The sequence below is a fragment of the Ruditapes philippinarum genome, unplaced genomic scaffold (assembly GCF_026571515.1).
Source record: "Ruditapes philippinarum isolate M1 unplaced genomic scaffold, ASM2657151v2 ctg3399_1_1_1_1, whole genome shotgun sequence".
Classification (NCBI taxonomy): domain Eukaryota; kingdom Metazoa; phylum Mollusca; class Bivalvia; order Venerida; family Veneridae; genus Ruditapes; species Ruditapes philippinarum.
In genome coordinates this window covers 30,779-46,011 of record NW_026865701.1, presented here as the reverse complement: position 1 = coordinate 46,011, position 15,233 = coordinate 30,779, and the positions used below count along the sequence as shown (strand labels likewise).

Below are 15,233 nucleotides of genomic sequence, written 5' to 3'. Positions count from 1 at the left end.
ATACAATGCATAAGAAAAATGTCGAAGACCAATGGCAAATAAATAGTATATATTTTTATATTTTTATTTCGGTCCCGTTGGTTATTTCATGTGTGATTCATCCTACATTAATAGGATAATTGCGACGTCATTTAGGTTCTTGTATTTAAGTATTATCACATGTTGCAGTGTTTTGTCTTTGATGTTCTTCAGCTATTTAACGCCAGTAACAACTTTATTTCTGCAATTTAGGTCAGTGTGATGTCTCAGTTAACGCACATTTCTTGATAAAAAGTGTACATTTTTTAAAAAAAGAGGTATGTAACTTGACCTGGATTATGTATAACCATGACCTTAGACATCAAAGACACTGGATTGTACAACGACTTCCGCTGGAAAATCACGGATATATTTAGTATGGAAATATGAAATCGGGTAAAAGCGCATGTAAAATGAATGTGTTTGGTTCAAGGAACTCATTATTGTTATTTAAATTATATATCAATATATAACGGCAAATTGAAATGATTTGTTTCAGATAGAGACATAATAAAATGGCTAATGGGAGAGGTCATACGGTAGGAGGAGTACATGTACGTTGGGGTAATCCTGGCCGGACAGGACTTATCGAAGCCTCTGCAGGAGTGCCTGTCGACCTTGAAAAGAAAACGGCTTATTTCTTGCGCATGCATTTGCTGATCGTTAAAGAGGTAACCAACTTGTTAAGGGCACGATTTGACATGGCTGTACCGCGACATAAACTTCATGCGACGTTACAAAAGTTTAAGAAAACTTTAAATCATGCACAGAAAAATAATCTTCTAAATACAATGCAGTGGGGTCTTTTGTTTCCGAAATATCATCAACCGTCTTCGGACACTTTTGACGTTACTCTCCTAGCTTATCTACTAAGAAACATCTGTGGACTTAAGTCAAAATCGAAATGGTGGGGTGAGCCTGACAACCGCAAGATTCCTGAAAATGTAGTTACTGCGGAAGCTGACATTGCTCGATTAATAAACTTAAGGAATGATGTAATTATATTATTTCTTCTTGATACGATTAAAAAGTAAATTCTTACTGTGAATAAAAAACATGGCATTTCTGTCAATCCTTCATAATCACTTGATCTTACCCTAGATATTTTGTACAGATCGGAGAAAATATTTCGCAAAATTTCCCGCAGAGAAGTGTATGTTATATGATTATATTAATGTTCTACTGTGTACTAACGTTCATTTTTAAAATAATTGAATAGATGCTGCACAAACAAGTTGCTTCATTAGAGCCGGCAGAATTTGAAGACATGTGGGACCTAGCAGAAAATGTACGTTTGTATATTAACCGTTGACTTGAGTTAAACAATCACTTTAATTGATGATAATGCATCTTGACAGCTGGCCTATAGTGGTTCTGTTCTTTTGCCAGCGGATTTATATTGTTACTCTTTCTCATAAAACGGTATAAAACTCATTTTTTTCCAATGCTGTAGATGTAATTGTACAAAAATATTTACTTTCAAATGATGTCGGCCGATTCAATTTATTGTTAACAAAGAGTAATATTATACGCTGTCATTCTGTTGCTATCTTTTGAAGTACCCAATGACAATTTCATCAAATTAATAGACGCGATTGTCCAGATGTATTATTCTTATGTTTGGGCATTACTCTCGCTTGCAATTAGCATTTAGAGCGGTGTCTTAAAACGTATTTAACATCTTTTTCAACAATATAAACAAGTGGCTGAAGTCTAGTATGTGAGCACTCGACTAGACGTCGTATGAGGTTGTAACTTCTAATAAGGGGCGCTGCTTATAAATATTAATTGTGACAGCTGTAATAACGAACGTACTTTTTCTTGATATTCAGGTCATGATCAGACTAGCTACAGAATTGAAAATACAAGATCAGAAGCAGAAAATTGATGATTTGAAGGCTCGACAACTTGATTTAGTTACAGCTGAAATGAGTATAATGAGTATAAAAGGTAAGATAGGTGCTTCAAATTTTACGAGTGTTGTGTTTTAATATGTGTATAATAGGCTGCATACATTATATTGTAATTAGATTTTGTATTAAAGGTTTCTGGATCTGTCATTGTATCTGATTAGAAAGTAATATTTTCTGAGCAGTACCCTTATTAGGAGAAAATAGCTCATAATTTATTCATAAGCTGTGGAATCTAACATTTACTTTAAAATTGATTATTGGTTACAGCTCATACAGAATATTTTCTACAAGATTATCAAGACGATCTCCAATATGTAGAAACTACTACCTACTACAAAGCAAAGTCAATTTTAAAAGATAATAATATGGTAATATTAATTGGTCATCAAGGGGAAGGTAAAACTACTATGGCTGCAAGACTTGCCTTACATGCAAGTCTCTCCCCACGTAAGTGCCTAAAACTTGCAGCGCCATCTGATTGGCGAAAAATCGATTTGTCATTAAAACGTTTCGATACAATTATCATAGATGACATATTTGGTGCTGGTGCTTTGGATCAGAAGTTGGTCGGTGATTGGCGAAATCATTTGAATGAACTAGAAACAGCAGCAAAGAAAAATGGTGTGCGATTGATAATAACATCCAGGCATTACGTTAATGAGGCATCTAAAGAGGAACTTGGTTCTCTGCCAATGTTCAAGAACGATAACAAAGCTCTTCTGCTGCTTACATCCTCTGAGCTTACATCTGCCGAGAAAACTAAAATTCTAAAAATGCAAGCGGCAAAGCACGACAAATATTTGGATGACGAAATAATACATGAATGTGTTGAAGCTGCTAAAGGCCCGACAGAAGAAGTAAAATATTTTCTGTTCGGTTTCCCAGAATGTGCATCTATGTTTGTCAGAAACAAAACCATGTTCGACAAAGGTGCATCCTTTTTTAAGCAACCAGCCGAGTTTATTAAAACATATTTAGATATGTTGTATAGCGGCAAAGAACAAGAAAAGTTTTTAGCGCTTGTAGCTGTATGGGCCAGTGATAATAAAAAGGTATCACGAGAAGAACTGAGGAAATGTAGAAGTGTATCCAACAACGTCAAGAAGGTAGCAGAAATATTTGGCCGTAATTTAAGCAGAGCTTTCCTTGACAAAATGCGAACTTCATTAGAATCTCATGTCGGAGGCTATCTTGTTTATATAGAGGCTACTGGTGAATATACTTTCAGTCATAATGTCATCGCAGATATGGTTGGGTTGGTCATCGGTAAACAAAAACCAGGAGCAGCTTTAGAAATATGTCCACGAGACTTTCTTATGGATTTTGTTTCAATTGGGGAAGACGAACTAGATGATTTTAAAGTAGCCTTAATGGAGAGTCAAACCGATTGTCTCGTAGTTAAATGTGTTAAAATGCTTTTGCGGGAAAACTGTAACCAAGATACTGAAAACATCAAACTAGATGAGTTTGAAACACTTTCAAGGACCGGACAGAATAATAATTACATCTACGTTATCCGCTTGATTGATTTTGGTATCATTAAACACAAAGCTTTTAGTTCTGAGAGATTTGTGAAAAAGTTCATCGACTATGTCATTGAAGAAAATCTCGTACAAAAATTGTTCTCTGTACCCGTCGTGATAATGATGGGACATTTCCTTGACTATGGAATATCTATGAAGCAACTTGATATGTGTCTGATGGGATATGCGTGGTACAGTGGGGCAACGACATTTGCAAAGGAAGTTATAGCACGACGGGTACTAGGAGAGGAGAACGCGGATTTGTCTTTACCTTTATTGTTGGCCATTCACTCAAGACAAAAAGATTCAGTAGAATTCCTCCTACGCCATGGAGCAAGAGTAACTGGCGATGCGATATATATCGCTTCTCATAAGAGCATAGAGCTTCTTGAAATATTACTCCAATATCCAGGTACAGACGTAAATGACAGAGGAAATGCAGTCAATGGTAATTTTCCATTAATTATAGCAGCGCGAAAGGGTCTATTTGAAGCTGCAAAATGTATGATAACCTCAGGTGCAGATCCTGGAGTACAGAACACGAAACATATGACGGCATTACATAAAGCAATACTATACAAGCGTAAAGATGTGATCAAGCTATTGATAGATGCCGGAGCACCACTTGATATAAAAGGGGGTGAATTAAAAAGAACACCATTGCATTTAGCTGTTGATTTGAATGAAATGAAACTCGTGGAAGTTCTCCTTGAAAAGGGTGCTTCTTTGATGGTCGAAGACGATAGTGGACAATTTCCAATACATCTTGCTGCTATACGAGGAAGAATTGATATTGTACGAGCTCTTTATTTAGCTGACCCGAGTCAGGATAAACTAAAAACATCCTCGTATGGTAAAAGACATGTTATCAAGGAAATGTCTTTATTTCATATTGCCGTTTGGAAAAGGAATGAGGAGCTTCTCGATGCTTTGATAGGACTTAAAGCTGATCCAAATGTAACAGGTTTCAATGATAAGACTCCTTTGTACTATACAATTATGAGAACACAGGAAGACTTCATCAATAAATTATTAAACTACGGACGAACCGATAAGAATAAACCACAAAAACAAGGTTTCACTCCTCTACATGCTGCTATTCACAAAGATTTAAATGGCATCGCAAAACGTTTAGCATTAGATGTCGATGTTAATGTAAACGCAAAGGACGTATACGGGAAAACTGCACTTCATGTAGCATGTGAAAAGGCAAAGGTTGGGTTAATACAGACCCTTCTGGCAAAAGGAGCAGATCCAAGAATTATCACGAAGAGAGGCGATACTGTGTATCATATCTTGAGAAAAAGTAAAAAGTACCTGTCTGAAAATAAATCGAACAATTCACAATGTGCTGAGCAGGTCATGAGTGAATTTGACCCGGAATTCGATGCAATGTTGTCACTTTTAGGAAAGAAGATCGGTGTAGGAAACGGACCCCGAGGAAGGAAAATACAAATGCACACCACGGTAGATTCACATGAAGATAAAAATTATGATTACTTAGAGGCATGTGCTTCCATACAAGATAAGTATGACAAACCAAAAAGAATAAAAAAGAAACAGAAAAGAAGTAAAAAAGATATGTATGACGATTACGACGACGCTGATGATTTTAAGCAAGATATTATATATGACAGAAAAAGAAACAAACAAAAAACAAAAAGACATTAAAAGACATAAATAGCGATTATGCCGACTATTTTTATAAAATAAACGAAATTGAATTCATTGACAGAAGCCATGTCTATTGTTTAGTCATATCTCTTGTATGCTAAATACAGATAAATTTACAATATTAAATAGTGACAATACCTTGTTTCTTCATTTTTTTATTAATATTCTATAGATTAAGCTAGAATTGTAAGTTAGATACTGAAGTTTATGCATGTTTAATTTTGATGTGTGCATGTGCCATAACTTTGTGCATTCTAAATCTAAATACATGTAGACAATATTTATTCTAAATTCATATAGACATGTGTATAACAGAAATAACTGGATTCGTATGTATGGTATATAAGAAAAATCCTTTGTTATAATTTGTTTTTGTTGTGTTTTTTTCTGTATTAGTTTTTATTGTGTTGCGTTTCTGTAAACTGCATTTGAAATAAATCAAAGGAAGCAAAATCGTTTACTAGTTTAATACATAATGTACAATTTCAATTTTCTTACTTTCCCATTGTTAAGAAGTGTTTTGTACAGGACAAACGAATTTTCATTCAAAAAATGTTTATCAGGAAAAAAACACGAATGACTTAAATATAACAAAAAGAGAGAAAAAAAAGAGATTCATTTACCATGTTACAATGTGTACGAAAATTTCAGTAATTGATACCTTTTAACCTTATACAGATATTAAACATTTAAAGCCGATGCCTTCAAATTAGCCGAAATATTTTAAAACATCAAACCTCAGAAATAAAAAGATTTTATAAAAAAGTAAAAAAGGATTTAAAGATCCTGTAACACAATTTTTTCATGGTTTAATTTCATAAATATGATGCTCAAATTAAGATTTGTCAATATTGTAAGTTCCAATAAGCATTATCTATTAAGATATTACCCAATTTAACATTTTAACATTTAACATTTCATATAAATAAATGGAGGTAATTAGAAATTTATTTTCTATAAATTATAAGTCAAATTTTCCAATAAGAAATGAATACATGAAATTTATTGATTAAATATAATGTGCACAAATATTTGCAGTACACATTTTACATATTCTTCGATGTTTAAAAATTGTTTTATTATATACATATATAATTTTCTGCAAGTGTGGTATACACATACATGTAGTAACAATATCAATCACAAAACATACAGGATCTTTAAGATTCAATTAACAATAAACATGCGTGATTTATGACTTACCATATTACTACTGTCTGACTTAAGCAGTAATGACCATGTGTGCATATTTTTACCTCTTTTAAGTTTTTTTTTTGGTAAATTGTGTGTGTGGTTTGTTTGTTTTTTTGTTGTTGTTGTTGTTGTTGTTGTTGTTTCTTTATGAAAATAATCGCCAACGTGCATGATGTCAGAAAGTTACAAGATAAGGAGTACAAAGTTAAAAGACACATTTCATAATTAGATAAGAAGTAATGACCCCGTTTAGGCGTTTCGTATATGCATCATTTTATTACTCTTTCTAAGATTGAAAACCCAACGTTTTATAAACATCTCAAGAACATATATTCCAATAGAATGATTCGTTAACTATGTCGAATTTGCAAGGAAACCTGTTTATAAATGTGTATACCAGTGTCCTTAATTATGCCCCCCTTCGAAGAAGAGGGGGTATATTGTTTTGCTAATGTCAGTCTCACTGTCGGTCCGTCGGTCTGTCGGTCTGTCTATCGGTAGACCACATTGTTTCCGCTGATTATCTTGAAAACTATTCATCACAAAGTTTTCATATTTCACATAGTGAAAAATGTCATAACAAGTAGATGACCCCTATTTATTTTAGGGTCACTAGGTCAAAGGTCAATGTCACAGGGGCTTTAAATGTCAGAATGGTTTCGAATGTTCATCTTTGAAAGTATAAATTACAAAGTCTTCATATTTCACCTAGTAAATGTCCCTATTGATTTTGGGGTTATAAGGTTAAAGGTCATAGTGGGCCCAAATGTCAGAATCTTTTCCGCTGATTATCTTGGTCATAATAAATCGCAAAATCGTTATATTTCACATATTGATTGGTCTTAAGTATTAATGACCTCTATTGATTTTTGGGTCACTAGGTCAAAGGTCAACGTGACAGGGGCGTTGAATGGTAATATGATTTCCGCTTGTTATCATGGTATCACAAAGTATTCATATTTCACATATTGATGGTCATAACTAGTAAATGACCCCTATTGATTTTAGGGTCACTAGGTCAAAGGTCAAGGTCACAGGAGCCTTAAAAGTCTGAATGGTTTCCACTGATTTATCATGAAAAGTATTCATCACAAAGTTTACATATTTCACATATTAATTGGTCATTACTAGTAGATGACCCTATTGATTTTGGGTCAAAGGTCAAGGTCACAGGGGCCTTAAATGTCAGAATGGTTTCCGCTTATTATTTTGGTTACAATTTATAACAAATACTTCATATTACTAGTAGATGACCCTTATTTTTTTGGGGTCACTAGGCCAAAGGTCATGGTTACAGAGGCCTTGAATGTTAATATGATTTCCGCTCATTATCTTGGTTACTTTTTATCACAAAGTCTTCATATTTCACATATTGATTGGTCATAACTAGTAGATGACCACTATAGATTTTAGGTTCACCAGGTCAAAGGTCAAGGTCACATGATCTTTGAATGGTAGAGGATTTCAGCTCATTATCTTGAAAGACAATTATCACAAGGTTTTCATATTTCACATAGTGCATGGTCATAACCAACAGAAGAACCGTTTTGTTTTTGGGGGTCACGAAATCACAAGGGCCTTTAATGTCAGAATAGTTTCCGCTTATCATCTTGAAAACTATTCATCACAAAGTCTTCATATTTCTAATATTGATTGGTCATAACTAGTAAGTAACCCCTATTAATTTTGTGGTCACTAGGTCAAAGGTCATGGTCACAGGGGCCTTAAATGCCTCATTATCTTGAAAACTATTATCAAAAGGTCTTCATTATTATTTTGTTTTTCCATAATTGAATACTTCATGGTCACATTTTTGGTAAGTTTCTCTGACAAAATTACAAAACATGCGAGTCAAGGGCTAGAAAAAGGGGCATTATGTGTCGTTCGACATTTCTTGTTTTTTCTTGACCTTGATCACGTTACATTCTATATTGTGTTGTGTTTGTTTCAATATTGGAGGTACATCCGGGACATAATATGGAATTTACGGAAACCAAAAAGGCAATCTTTGTAATAACGTTAAATTAATATACTTGGGTGTAAAAAATATATATAACAGAATCAGATCTTTCTTTTCAGGGCTGCAGCCGACTAGTTCAACGCACCCACTCGCAGCTTAGTCCAGATAAACGTTTTCAAACTGGACTGGCATATGTCCGTTACAGTTGCATGCATTTATTAGCATTAGTTTACTCGCTTATAAAAACAATTCATTTGTCTGCAATCCGGTAGTTTATTTCATGTACGCAAGATGATTTTAGCCGAGACTTTAGCAGATGACCTGAACGTCGAAATGGTTTATTGGAATGGCTTATTACTTTGCACAAGCAGTCTTAGATAGACCGAATATCTGTATTTAACTGCAACAAACAAACAATCGTTTGTCAAATTTGTAATTAAGAAATTTAACATCATGATTGACAGAAGTTCTAAAACGGCGATGAATGAACAAAACGCCCACACGACCGAGCAACACAGTACCACCGGTAAGGAGCCCATCTGGACACTATAAAAAGTAGAGCAGAACACAGGACAAAACACGGACGGGGTGATTACTTTAATGCAATTTCCTTTAATAATATATAACAGAAAAAATAGAAACCGACAAGGAATTTAAATAGACATAACAAAAAAGGGGCAATGGGAAAATCTGTAGAAAATAACATGAAGGGACACAAAAGTTTTACCATAATAGTATGAAAGAACAAAGACATACATCTGAGGAACACAGAGGGGCATAAGCACAGCTGTGGGGAGTTTAAAACAGATAATAAAACAGACAATGGTGCACCGAACTTCACTCTTAGCCCATCCATGTTCCTTTTAAACCAGACAATTTAATAAAATGAAACCCAACCAAGTGAAATTCTAACTATTGCTATGGTTATAAAAGGCGGAAAACGTAATATGCAGAAATGATCTTGTAGAAATACGTCATTGAACCTATATACATTCAGTTCCCTCGGCGTTGATTTTTTTTACCTCCTGACATAGAAAGATCATTTATATTCATTGTGAGATTCAATGATTTGTCGCTTAATTTTAATAAATTAATCTTTTTCATTGATGATGTATTTATAATCTTGATTGAATCTTAATTATGATATACACATAATAAAAGCCATCAATTTCTTATTTCTAAAGATAAACACATCAGAGGAAGACTAGTAACAAATAAAAATCAGATTTTATATCTGAACTTGACGGCCAATGTCACACTTAAAATATCATGACAGTTTTGACGTGAATTTACTTTTGTTTAAGAAAATTAATCGAATCTATAAATGAAAAACAAAGTGATAACAACTTTAGGAAAATTCCAATACGTTTTTGCTTGCGGTCAAGGTTAATAATAAGTCAAAGTCAAAACAGAATAGTTTAAGTCATCAATGTTCTTTTGTCCAAAAATGAAAGAAATATGCAAAAAAACAAAGTTATAAGTAAATTTGAAAGTATTATAGCATTGACGGCCAATGTCAATTAAAGGCCAAGGTCATGTCAGAGTTATTCAACACGCAGTTTGGTCATATATGTTATATGTCATTAAAATCATTTGACCTCCAAGGTCATCGTTAATCATTATTTATAGATCAAATTGTATTTTATCTGTTTAAGAACATTGTTTTTAATGTAGATGTGCTCAAGTATGTCGACAATCCATTCATAAATAAAAAAAGTTATAGCCAATTAATTTATTAGCTAAATCAGGCAAAGTTTATTTGACTTTCAATATCAAGGCTCAATGTCAATTGATAAATGAAGGTCATTATCATTTCGGTCTACTTGAAGGTCTTGACCACAGGACTGATGTTTTCAATGTTTTATTTTTTAAATGAAGACAGCTTAGGGTATGATTCATTACTAGTAAATATTATAAATGGCTGACACAAAAAAGAAGAAAACAAAAACCTCTGAAGTACACTTTCGAATTGCAAGGTAAGGATGCGTTACAGAATTTTCCTCGAAAATGATATATTTATTGTTACCCAAAGATTAATTGTCATTTTTATAGTTAATATTTAATGTTAAAGGATATTTTGCTCTTAAATATCAAAAACAGTTACTGTGTTCATGACCAATCAAAGACATTTTTATGCAATACAACTGTTATAGCAGAACTGCACAAATTATTAATTATGAATTTTGAGTAGATATGTGGTATGTTTTTTAGTGCAAACATTAAAGACTGTTCATTTATTGTAGTTGTTAAACAGTAGAATAACAGATATTACATTCCAAACATGTGGACAAGAGATGTTACCATCATCCGTTTTTTAAAGCATCAGTTTTCGGAGTGCGATTAAAATGCATTTTGTGTATAACACTGGACCTTACATAAAGCATAGAAACTTATGTATTGATAATTGTTAAAGCATTAAGAAATTTTAAATTGACATTTGGCCCATCCAAGTGTACGTTTTAAAATACATGTAACATTACCACATGTTGCCATATTTGATTCTAATTTCATGCCCTACTTTTAATAGATATTGAATATCCCACGTAGCACAAGAACATTACTGTGCATAAGTTTCAGAATTTACCGATAATGCTCAGCTGATAAAAATTATGGGACAGTACGGTGTCACGTTAAGGAAAGACAACGAATATGATATACAAGATCAACAAGGAAAGGCGGCGCTCAATGAACGCAACCCCCAAACGACCCAACATCAGCAACAGGACTAGTGGCAAGGAGCCCTGCAGGACAAATAAAAATAGAACTGGGATATGATAAAACACAAAATTACGATGATGAAATTACGATGGTGAACATTCAAAATAACGAAACAACAAAACCACGATGGTGATAGGTACCAAGAAGGAAACACAATATTATGTCGACTTTTCACCGTACTTCATTGCTGTTGTTGTTGCTGCTGTTGCTGATTATTATTATTTATTATTATTATTATTATTATTATTATTATTATTATTATTATTATTATTATTATTATTATTGATTTTATTCTGATTCAAAAGTGTACGTATTGTTAATTTATCAAAATAAGACATCACGTGTTAAATGATGCCTTATAGTTGTCTCTAAAAGTCCAAGTGTTTATTTCTTGGTGTTCCCATTTTTTCAGAGAGTACGCTCATTAAATACGCCAACAAAAATCGCCTTGCACTCAACATAGAGTGTTTCCCTTCACGTCTTTTTCTTCCTTTTCGCTTCACTGCTTTTGAAAAATAAAGGTATACAAATTAAAGGAATCCGCCATGAGTAGTTAGTTTATTTTGCAAAGTTCTTGTTACGGGTTGATTTCTTTCTAATGCACTTTACCAGAAATCTTAAGTGTAGAGCATACTTATTTTTTAACGCTTATAAAGTATTAAATAAATATCTGCTATACTTTAAGTTTAATTAAATACTTCATAATATGACAAATTGAATACGCATTTCAATGTTTCATTTCAATGTCGCTAGGTTGTGTTTTTGGGAAGCTTTCATTGAAAGCTATCCTTGCGTGTTGATCTGTGTTTTCATATTCTTTGTTGATTCTGCACCGATATGCATATTGTATGCGATTCTACTAATATTGATATGCTGCGTTACACATTTTTCTAGTTTACAAATCTTTTAATATCAAGGCAAACAAATTATTGAGTGCATCGGTAACATTATAACCTACATTAATTTCAAGGAAATGTGTATTTTCAAAACAGTATTCCCAAAAATGACATTTGCATATGTAATAACCTTATAGAATAATGACTGAACGTTTTATTCATTTGAATGCATAGATATTCCTTTGGGACTTTTATGTGACTCTATTGTATGATCTATCAATTCATGTCAAACTGCAAAAAACTTTAAATGGCACTTAAATAATATTGATACAATAACAGCATATATTGTTGATAATTATATCTGGTTTTATATGCATTGAATATGAAAAAAGCCATTTTCTTTCAATAACACAATTTATTCAATATCGTAAAAAAGGGTTTCCCTGATTATATAAAGGTAAGTAATACATTAAGTAATACGTATTATGAAAAACGTTTTGAAACAGTTGTTCCGTGACATGAGCATATCGTTATAGCTGTATCTATTTTATTCCTAGTAAAATGTCTTGAATGTATTCAATCGGTAACAAAAGTATTTTATCAATCATTAAAATACGCCTTCTTGCTCAAAACAAACATCAACAAAACTGGTGTGTAACGCTTTATAGCACAATAAACGCAAGGATTAATTAATCTTTGATAACCGTTGATATATTAATATGAAAGATATTCAAATCTGTTGATAACTTTCCTCGGCAATTAAGTTGCTACATTACTGAAAATAGATGTATTTAAGATAATCGTTAAATCATAATTTGAGCCACGCCATGACTAAACCATCTTAGTGCGTTTGTGACCATCCGCGCAGTCTGATCAGGATCCATGCTGTTCACTTACAAACCGTATTCCAAGTTGAGAAACTGATGGAGGACAGCATGGATTCTGAGCATATATATACACGCATAAACCTTCAAATGCTTACAAATATTTTCAATTTACCACTATCCCATGTGATCGGGTTTTATTTTGTCTGTGTATGTTTTTTAAAATACATGTAAAATTGTTGTGCATTAAAAAAGAATATATTTTTGCATATAAATTGTTTGCTATGATTTATTTTTCTCTATGAATGTTTGAGAGGCAAAACTTTTCTGTCAAGCGAAGGTTTAATAAAAAAAAAAGAAATGTCACAAAAAAAAACAGAAAAAAACTTAATTATAGTAAAAACAACATTAATTTGTGATCAATGTATAATTAAAACATCTCTTTTGGTCTGAAATAATTTACTAATAATAATTTATTGATATTATGTCTATCTGTGTTTATAACATAAAGTATTACGTAATTCGCATTTACGCCAGAATGTGCTTATCATTTATAAACTTAATTGTATGTTTATTAATAAAAAGGAAACAGATGGAGCTAATTTAGAGAATATTGCCAAAAAAAAAGATTTATCGAATTTCTCAAAGAAGACGACGAAGACAGAAATAAACGTGTCTGTTAATTGTCTAAAAGACTGGTGGAAATCAGCTTTCGTTCGACAATTTGATCACGTGATCTTTATTTTCAAACAATTCGTTATCAATGAAACTTCAAAATCGCTTATTATGACAAAATTGATGTTTTTGCGGGATTTCTTTTGATAAAGTGGCATTATGCTCATTTTCCTGCAGTCAAATGGAGTTGAATTAGCAATATATCTCAACAGACTTGCTATTTTAATGCTAAATGACCGATAATGATAATGTAAAATGTGTGTAAAACAAAACTAAAAAAGTTTTACAAGACTGCCCTATTATTTTTAAAATTGAGCATTTGGAAACATTTTGAACGATATTTGAGAAATTACTGTCGGTCGTGTGAGTTTTTTATTATTTTTTTTCATAGTAAAATATAAATTGTACACACTTATGGCAAAAAGTCGAATTGTTAATTTAATTTCACATGTTTTACATGTTCACTGATCATTTACACTTCGATGGGCATAATGTCACTTAAAGCGTGCTCATTTACAACTGTGGACGGAGATGAATTAATTAAACATGACATGAACCCCTCGAAAGCTTGCGTGAAGCAAAAGATTTACTAAGATGAATAGTTTAAAAAAAAAATATAAAATTTACATGTTGCAAAACTGCCTCCGTAGTCGAGGGGTTAGAGTCGATGACTTCTAATCCAGTTACCTCCCTGGCGTGGGTTCGATCCCCGGGAGATGTTTTGGTAGTTTAGCGCGGAGGAAGGTAGTCTAGTACTGGTGTAAATCTTTAGCAACGATGGTTAGGAAACTAGCCGCCTAAATGACAGAAATACTGTTAGGAAAAGGCGTAAAATGAAACAAACAAACAAACATGTTGCAAATATGTTTAACTGATGTCAAAATAGATACAAACATTTTATTCAGGGAATATTTTATCGGCTGACTATCGGCAATCATTTATAAGAACACATTTACTTTTCACAGTAACAACTTGCCCTAACCGCTATTGGTAATATGAATACCACCAGCGAGTTTTGGTTAACGATCGCCGGTCATTTCACTCACGTGTCATCCCTTGCTTGAAATAATTAACGAAGGGCTACCTGTATTTTTTCCTTATAAGTTTGTGCAACGTAAAACCTCATGTTTGTACAAAAAAATATATATATTCATAGTTCCATAGTTCCGGTACATATATTTGTCATTCACCTATATTTTCATTTCACCAAAACGGAAAGATGATACTATCTTACAACTGTTACAGTAACAAAAAAAACATTTTTTTCTTGAAAACAATCATTACATATTGACAAATTTAGCAACAATGTACACATGCAGATTTCATTGATGCCAGCACTATTTACGTGTTGAGAATTAAGTACCGCTCAAGTTGGTGCTAGGGGGTATGAGGGATGTTGCATGTTTTCATTATTCCTCATGTACAGACTCAATCAAACCGAATCTGCAATTTTCTTGTAATTTTGTTGTGATTAATGCTTCCGAGGGATAGCCGCCAGATTTTTAGATTACTTATTAATATTAATATTAATTGAGAACACAATATAAAGCACGTAGGATTATGCTACATTTAAAAAATAAGAAATATAAAATGTAACAGCCGTTCGAATGAAGATGAATCATACTTGTATTACCAAATAAATGCCAATGTTGATTTAACTTCCATTTATAACAACCCAATTAGTGCTCAACAAACAACGTTACAAAGTTCCCTCGGGTATTATTTAAGATAGCATGAAGTGTAACTTTTTTATCAGTACTATGCTGGATTATTATTCCAGCAACATTTATAATTTCCACAACGTGTATCTTAGACTTAAATAATTTATTCTTGCAACATTTGTCTTTGTCATTGGCCAAACTTACCTCATTTTTAGAAGATTATGTGTTTAGTTTTAT

General features: G+C 32.8%; 1 protein-coding gene across 1 annotated transcript in view; it reads left to right on the top strand.

Annotated features, from left to right (window-relative positions):
• The first annotated feature begins 549 nt into the window (after positions 1 to 549).
• Positions 550 to 15,233, top strand: part of LOC132730033 (uncharacterized) — a 28,598-nt gene continuing 13,914 nt past the window's right edge. Inside the window, 4 exon segments of the mRNA XM_060715879.1 lie at positions 550 to 1,013; positions 1,238 to 1,306; positions 1,851 to 1,968; positions 2,199 to 5,108. Of these exon segments, the coding sequence (XP_060571862.1) occupies positions 666 to 1,013; positions 1,238 to 1,306; positions 1,851 to 1,968; positions 2,199 to 5,108 (3,445 nt within the window). The 5' untranslated portion in view covers positions 550 to 665.